The 8,738-nt window shown below is 47.2% G+C and overlaps 1 protein-coding gene across 1 annotated transcript; it reads left to right on the top strand.

Moving 5' to 3' along the window:
* Positions 1-3,191: 3,191 nt before the first annotated feature.
* On the top strand, positions 3,192-8,538 carry TMEM215 (transmembrane protein 215). Its single transcript, XM_061631945.1, has one exon. The coding sequence runs from the start codon at positions 4,400-4,402 to the stop codon at positions 5,153-5,155; it is 756 nt and encodes a 251-aa protein (XP_061487929.1). The 5' UTR covers positions 3,192-4,399; the 3' UTR covers positions 5,156-8,538.
* Positions 8,539-8,738: the final 200 nt, after the last annotated feature.

Here is an 8,738-nt window from a genome sequence, read left to right as displayed (position 1 = left end):
GAGTATAGTATTCAAGTGATGGAAGTAAATGTCTGAAACAGGCTTGAGCATGATTAACGGATATATGAGTGGATGAGATATATGCTTTCTTACACATGTACACACATTCTCACATATACACATGCAAGCATTCAACACACACACACACACACACAGAGCTAATACTGTACACAGGAATGAAAAGATGAGACTCAAGATTCTGTATAAACAAAGGGGCACAACTTAACTTCTTGACAAAGGCATTGCAAAAAGCTAACCATGCTTAAACTGTATTTAAAAAATGCCCCCCCCCCCAATGCAGGCATCTCATCTTCATGAGATGGAAGATGGTGAGACAATTTGGTGAGCCACCATCATACTAAAGCCATCTTGGATGATATCTCACTCTGGCTCAGAAACATCAGTAGTTCATCTCCTGGCTCTCCAGAGCCTTCACACCCAGGATGTGCGATGGGAGGCCCAATATAGTTACCTAGCCCCACCCCATCTGAGTAGGCAAAGCAGCCAGACCAGGGGTAGGGCCCAATCCCTAATGCTCTGAAAGTCAGTTCAAGCAAACACTTTCACCTTCCCAGTGAAAGTGCTCGCTGTCCTATTTTAATCCAGTCCTTTTAACCCACACTGACCTTGCCAATAGGGACCTGTTTAAAACAAAAGGGACCTCAATGGCAGAACACATGTAGGAACATAGGAAGCTGTCTAATACTGAGTCAGACCGTTGGTCCATCTAACTCAATATAGTCTACATTGACCGGCAGTGGCTCTCCAGGGTTTCAGGCCAGATAATACTTGGTTGGATGGATAAATACCCTGACCTTGCATAACACAGATTCCTTTCTTCCCAAATAACCAACAGTCCTTAAGCAAATGCCTAACTCCTGCATGCAGTATCACACTGGTCAGGAAAAAAATCAGCCCCTGGCCAATTTGGGTCAAAGGGGGAAAACCACACAACTACTCTTTCACCAACGCAATACCTTCTCATGTACACCCTTGTTGGACCACTCATGCCATTCCCCACACAGTTAAGATGGGTGCAAGTAAGCACACAGAACTAATGATGCAAGGCATGTTTTTTTAAAACACACGTGCACATCCCTTAACTATGAAGTTTTCTACCTCAGGCTTAAAATAGGACCAGAATCCAACTAACTTGTTCCATCAATACAAGGGTTTACATTTGCGCAATGGAACCCTTTCCCCTGTCTCCGTCCCTTGTGTGACCCCTAAATCCGTTCTAGGGGTTCCACAAACCCTTCTAGAGCAGATTTGGTGGGAGGAAGGGGGAAGTTCTGTTGCACAAGCATAAATCTTTGTGCGGATGGAACAAGTTGGTTGGGTACTGTTCTCGGTAACCGGCATACTGTGTGAATGGCAGTGTGGCACACACCTATGGCATGAGTTTCTGGTACGTTAGCACAGCATATGTAGGGCATGCCACACCTATTGTCACTTCTAAATTATGTCACTTTCAAGCTGGACTCTGATAGGGAATTTGCTGCCACAAGATGTGTGACAGCCAGACTCATGGTTTTAATAGAGAGCTTGATGGTACAGGGTGGTCCATTAGGTGAATGGGGCAATGCTCCACCAACATTGTACATTGTCCTTGCCTTTTATGAACTGGAAGTCCACTTGATGGCAATGCTCCATCCTCAGCCAACCCCCACCTGCCTGTCTTCTTAGTTACAACCAGTCCAAGGGACAGGACTGCCTGTCAGCTACCTCCTCCTTAGTCTCATGGTGGCCCTTGTAGAACTCAGCAGGGACGTTGGTGACTAGAATTATTTCGTTTTGCCTGTCTTTGGCTCTGGCTCCACTGACTGTTGCTCTTCTTGCCAATTCCAATGGGCACCAGCCACTATTGGGACTAGACAAATTCACAGACAGGTCTATCGATACCTATTAGCTAAGCAAAATGGACCCTCCATGCACAGACTCAGTTCTTCTCCAAATACTAGATGGCAAGGACAAACAGTAGCAGAGGGCTGTTGCCTTCACATCCCAATTCACAAGAGCCCCCTCCACACATATAGCCAATGACTGGAGAGGGCACCTGACCCATGTCCGCATGCATCTGACCCTGCTGTTCATGCACTGAGTGGAATGTTGGGAAGGTAAGAAGTACCGGCCCTATCATATGGTGCTTGTTGTTAGTTGTTACTATTATATTTTTACTCTCCTCAGGACAGGCACTTGTGGGATGTTCTGTCTCTGGTGCTGAAATAATTTGGCCAGGTTTGTATACCACAAAGCTTGACTTCAGGCAATGGGCACCATTTGCAATTCCTTTCAGGCAGCAATATTTCTTTGGCTGGCCCTGCCTTTATGACAGAGCACTTCCATACTTTTTGGGTAGGATTCAATAACTTACCAGCAAATTCAGGTTGTGCAATTACAGCTGATAGGGAGCTCTTGCACAACAAACCCACTTCACTGACAGATCAGACTTTTTGCAATATGGAAAGTGACCTCAAAATGCATTGGAAAGTGTGGGATAACATTTGCTTTGATGCAACACCATCTAACCTAGCCGCAAACACATCACAATGACTGCTCATTAAAAAGCCAATGTCATCTAATCTCCTCCCAAACACATCAGGCTGAAGGCTCAACTGGTTTTCTGGCAGCAGCTGGTCTAGAGGCCACCCCAGTAGAATCATCATAAGAGAATGGTGGGTATGGACAGGACTAGCTGGAGGGGGTCCTTCTGAACATCCCTCTGGAAATGGGATGCCTGTAAGCATCTGCCCGCTGCTATGGGAGAGCCAGGAAGCTTGATGGGGCTGTTGCTCAGTGGCAGTCCATCTACTTTGCATGTAAAAGGTCCCAGGTTCAATCCCTGGCATCTCCAGGCAGACCCACAGCTAGCCTAAAGGTTTGGGGGAAGGGCACAAAAACAGTAGGGGCGGGCCTCCTAGACTCTCCCTGGCAACGGCCTGTCTCCAGGTATCGGTGAGAGACCCCCGTCTGAAATCCTGGAGGGCCACTACCAGTCTGTGTAGGCGCTAGACAATACTACTGAGCTAAATGGACCAATGGTCTGCCTCAGTCGGCAGCAGCTTCCTAGGACTGTATGTTTTGCCTGTCTGAGGCAACAAGGCCTTTTTTCCTGCCCGCTTCAGAGAGGCCTACCCGCTTCTGCAGTTAGCGCTTAACCGGGCTCCTCCTCCGTGTCACCACTACATAGAAGAATCCGCGGGTAGCGGGGCTCGGGCGCTGGAGCACACCTCAGACGCCCTGGACGGGGCCTCTCTTTAAGCAAAGCGCCCGCTCGGCATTGGGCGCCAAACAGCGCCTGAGGAGCGGCTGCCGCTCGTTTGTGGCGCCTTTCTTCCTCTTCAGCGGGCGGCGGCGAGCGCGAGGGCGGAGATGAGAGGCCGAAGGAGCCGGAGCGAAGAGTGTAGGGCCGCTGGAAGGTCGCGCGGGGAAGTGTCAGCGGGTTGTGTTGACTGCTTTAGCCCAGGCTGGGACATCCCCTCCACCCTCACCGCTAGGCGGGCCGCTAAACATCTGCAAAAGGAGGGCGCTTGGACCTGCAGATCCCGACCTGCCTCCTTGCAAACAGCTGATTTCCAGCCTGGCCGTCCTTGCATCTGAAGCGTCCAACCCGATCACTTGGGGTTGCAAATCCCCTCGAGGGGTTTCCGTTGATGCCTCGCTCAGCAGCTCTTTGGCTGGAGTGGGGCAGTCGCAGCCCCTATTCGTGCTTACAAGTAACGTGTGATTTCGATAGGGCTTCTTTCTGGGTTAAGTGTGCATAGGATTACAGCAATGCAGCTGAAGCCTCTGCGTGTTTACTCAGAAATCAGCCCTACCAAGGTCAGTGGCATCATCTACTGTCTAGGATCGCAGTCTTACACGCGCCAGAAGAGGGTTTCTCCCACACTTTAGTCTGGTCTTGGTACCTTACATTGTGCAACTAATTCCCTCGCTCGCCCGATGCCTCGGTGGCTGTTGGTGCTGTGTTGTTTTCCCTCTACAGTACACTATACAGTGGCTTTTAATGCATCTCCCAGCTTTGTTGATCTCTGGCCCGGGATCCCAAGCAGAGAGGCCCACGGGACTTCACGTGTAAGATTGCAAGGGGGGGGGAAGGCAGCTCCTTTTGCAAGGCTGGCTTCAGCAGCAGCGCCAAGAACAGAGGCAGCACTCGGAGAAAGGGAGAGCCTGCCTTGCGGAAGCTGGTGGAGCGATGCTGGGTGAAAGGGAGCGAGCCTTGCGAAGGTAAGGGAGGTGAACTAAGACGTCCGCTGCAAAGATTGCCCCGGTTTCGGAGTTTTCCTGCTGCTGCTTTCCAGCAAAGGATACTCTTGGCTCATTTCCCTATCCACCTGCCCCAATTGCGTTGTGAAGCAAAGGGATCTCCGATGACCTAGTCGAGAGTTTGGTGAAAGCCATGCGACCCGACGACATCAACCCCCGGACTGGCCTCGTGGTGGCATTGGTCAGCGTCTTCCTGGTGTTCGGCTTTATGTTCACGGTGTCCGGGATCAAGGGGGAGAGTTTGGGGGACATCCCTCTCCTGGCCATCGGGCCGGCCATTTGCTTGCCCGGCATCGCCGCCATAGCCCTGACGAAGAAAACCGACGGATGCACCAAGTGGCCGGAGGCCAGATGTTGCCCGCCCTGCTGCTGCTGCTGCTGCCGCAAAAAGCCCAAAGACAAAGACGCCCTGGAGCTGCTGAGGACCCCGTCGGACCTGGAATCGGGCAAAGGCAGCTGCGATGAGCTGGCCAAGGAAGCCTACGCCGCCGAGGCCGGGAAGGCGAGCCCCAAAGGAGGCGGCGGGGAGGGGGAGGGCTCCCTTGCCACTTGCGCCGTCGCCGCCGGGCAGGGCTCGCTCAGAAAAGTGGAGCAGGAAGAGATGCTGAGATACTTGGAGAACTGCTACCCGGAGATGCCTGGGAATGTATTTGTGGCCGAGGCCACCCCTTACAGTGCCTTAGAGAAGGAGCAGCAGCAGCAGCAGCAGGAACTATCGCCGGGCTTGGAAGGGGCCACCGCGTGCCCGGACACGGAGGACAACATTTTCGTGGCTCCCAGAGACAGCATCATCGTCTGTTCCTACAAGGACAACAGCCCTTACGACAGGTACTGTTGTTACATAAACCCCAGCGAAGAAATCAGCTCGGATCAGGAGACGGTCGTTTGAACGAACCTTGCCCAGGGGTGCCCTTTCTCTTCCTCCTTCCAAGGCGTTGGCTTTGAAAATGGGCCATGTGTTTTCTAACAATAATGGATGGACACTCCAACTGCCGGCTTTTTTTAAAAATCATAATAGTAATAATTATAATTAATACTGTTGGCTGGTTTTGCACTGCATGGGACAAACCTCATAGCTGTTAACTTCTTTTAAAAAAACCTGGTCTGACTGATAACTCAAACCTTTTGTGCCTGAAAAACTTGATTTTCGTTTGTTTCTTCCTGTTAAAAGTAATAATAAGCATGTTTAAAGAGAATCAGTCTTTTCTATTACGATTTGTATAGCCATGCTTACTGTTTAGTTACCAAATATTGCGGGTGCTGGGGAAGGGGGGGAGAGGGAAATTCCTAATGTGCTTGCTAGGTAAAAAGTAAAGCAGAAATCAAATGTCAGGAGCTCTTCTGACAAGCAAAAGATCTTTGGGGTTCTCTCTCTTCTGTCAGTTTTTGCAAGCACTGAGAAAAGGCAGAGAGCAGTTCAAGTAGATGTTTTCTTGTAAGATGCTTTAAGCTGGGGTGTGTGACAAGGCCAAGCCTACCATCAGGCAAGGCGAGAGGGCTTCCTCAGGCAGCTGATTTTGGGCGTCCTGAGTGGGCAGCAAGCTGATGATGCTTTCATTTATGAATTTTGTATTATTGCCCTGGAGGGAAGAGGGGCTTGTGGAATTTGTTTAGTCTCAGCTGCCAAAAGAATGTGGCCAGCCCTAGCAATCTAGGAAGTTGCCTTATACTAAGTTGGACCATTGGTCCATGTAGATCAGCTTTATCTACACTGACTGGCAGCCACCCTCTAGGGCTTCAGACCGGGGTGTCTCCTAGCCCTATGTGGAGATGCTGCAGATTGAACCTGGGAGCTACTCACTGAGCTGGGGCTCTTCACCCGTGTGTACTGAACACCTTGACTTGGAGAGAGGTGCCATTTGCTGCTCAGGTACTGAAACAGCTTGGCCCAGCCTCAAGAGGGAGTGTCTTCATTTTTATCATCTTAAAGATCAGGTTGCTTCAAATAAGGTCATGTGCAGATGTCAAAGACCGAACATCAGTTTTAACAGTGAAAATGGGGGGAAAGTGAGAGAAAAACCAACACTAGCAGCACTGCTGTTAAAGCAACAGTCCTATACAGCCTTACCTGAAATAAGTACCATTGAACTAACTCAGTGGAGTTTACTTCTGAGCAGTCAGGTATAGAATTGTTCTCCAAGGTGCAAGTATGATTCCCTTTTTGCCTTTTATTAATTTTTTTCTTGTTTTAAATAACACATCATAGTTTGCAACTATTTTTTCCTCTGTAGAATATTCTATATAGTTTTATCCTTACATCACTGTTCTGGCACAACTAGAGAGAAAATGGTATCCCTTTGTCTATGGAAGATCTCTGCTGAAATTGACATGTAGTGCTGTGTAACTGATCTGCAGCAGGATAGTACTGCTAGTCTTGAATGCACATGTGATTTTGACTTTAAAAGTAATGTTGGGCATGGATGAAAAAAGTGTTTGGAACTCTGGACTGACATACTTCTTTCTGACAGCTATATCCCATGGAAGAAAGAGAATTGCAAACGTATTTCAAAAGTCATATTTATATACCACCCTGCTGTTGGTCATTTTAAAATTTGAATCCAAAATCTATATTATGATTCTCTTTCAGCATTCACTCTGACTACTTTGAATGTATAGGAAAGGTTCATTAAATATATATTTGCGCACATACAGTACATAGCTAGACTTTCCACAGCCAGATTCCTCTAAACAGGGCTCATGCCTCATCTCCTGTCTCTGATCTGAACACTGATTGACTGTCAAATGTAATGCTTTCTCCGGCTGTGTCTGGGCATCCATGTCAGTCAGGACTTGCTGCTGTTATTTAGTGTTTGTTTTCTCCTGCAGCTCAGATCCAACTTCCCTTTCTCAATACATTTGACAAACTGGCCAGTAAATTGAAAGCTGATTGAATAGTATGACTTGTCCCTCCTCTACATGCTTCAGGTGTGCTGACTCCATCTTTTTTATTTTTAAGGCACCACATGTATTATTCAGTCAACATTCTATTCACACACACGTACTTTAAAAAAAGCAGAATACATTTTAAAACACTGCCTGCATACACACCATACATTTACAACACATTCCTCCGCCTCACAAGTCCCAGAAGCCTCTTTTGGCGGGGGGGGGAGAGTGAAGGTGGGTTAGTGACATCACTACCTTTCAGCCAATCAGTGCTGTGCACAGTATCCTGTCTAAACATTCAGAACTACTTCCCCTCAAGGCTTACTCCAAGAGAGAACATTGCACATTTAAGCAAACATGGTGAGTGCACCTTCACAGTAGGCTCACCATTAAAATCATGTATGTTTCTGTATACATACCCGAGAGATGGTGTTTGGAATTCACTGCCACAAGATTCACTAGGATTAGATGAGTCAAGGTCTATCAATGGCTATTAGCTATGATCACTATTAGTTCTTTAGAGACACTGGGCAGTATATCAACAAATGCAAGTTGCTGGGGAAAACAATTGAGGAAAGCCCTAGTCTCCATCATAACCTGACTGTGATGTTCCAGACATACCAGGTTGGCTGGAGCTGGGAACAGAACACTGGGCTGGGTGGAACTTGGTATAATCCCACAAGGCAATTCTTGGGTACTTTTAAAGCAAGTGTGGCTGCATTTATGCAATGACTGAGCAGCACTTGGATTTAAAACCAGTTCTCACCAAATTCAATGGATAAATCTCTTCTAGTAGTTTACATTGGATATGAATTAGGTATTTGTAAGAAAGGTTCATGTGTTTCAGAATTGTACATCTTCAAAAGAATAATGGGGGATAACTCTAACCTGGTTGAGAGAAGACAGTATGTGGTGATGTAAAACCAGTGGCAAAATCCATCCAAAATGAAGCAATTTTTGGCTCCTTTGAGTTTATTGGGTGTACTGAGCATGTTCTTAAATCCTTCTGGTGGAAAGCAATGAGGTTCAAAAGTGCTTAACTTTGGTTTGATTGTGCACCTGGGCCTTCCTTCCCCCACAAGGTAAAGGGTAAAGAAATAATTGGTTAGCATTTTGGCACAACGTGGGCTGTGCATCCATTCAATTACCATTCATAGCTGTAGTAATTGAAACAGGAACTTTCTGATGATTCAGCGCAAAACTTGTTATTTGGCAAGCCCTGCAGAGAATGCAGGGAATAAATCAGCAAATCCCATGTACATTATGTTTCTGTATCATATGTGCAATATTGTACATGTATATCTGATTTGAGATTTTATATGTTACATATTTAATCTATGCAGAATGCCTGTCAAGGGTAAATGTGAGAAACAACATATTCAATAAATTCACAGTAATTTGCATCTCTTGGGCTTTCTGTAAGTTTGTCCATGCTTTGTTTCCATAGCTGATTGCGCCGCTCTAAAAAGCCTCCTAGTCTAGAAATCTCAATATTAGCTCGTGTTTTAATCAGGCATAATTTATTCCAGGCAATTTCATTCAACTGTCCACAGTATACCCCTGCTGAAGGCCTGGAGTGATTCTGC

The sequence above is a fragment of the Rhineura floridana genome, chromosome 1 (genome assembly GCF_030035675.1).
Source record: "Rhineura floridana isolate rRhiFlo1 chromosome 1, rRhiFlo1.hap2, whole genome shotgun sequence".
Classification (NCBI taxonomy): Eukaryota; Metazoa; Chordata; class Lepidosauria; order Squamata; family Rhineuridae; genus Rhineura; species Rhineura floridana.
This window is presented reverse-complemented; position numbering and strand designations above follow the sequence as displayed.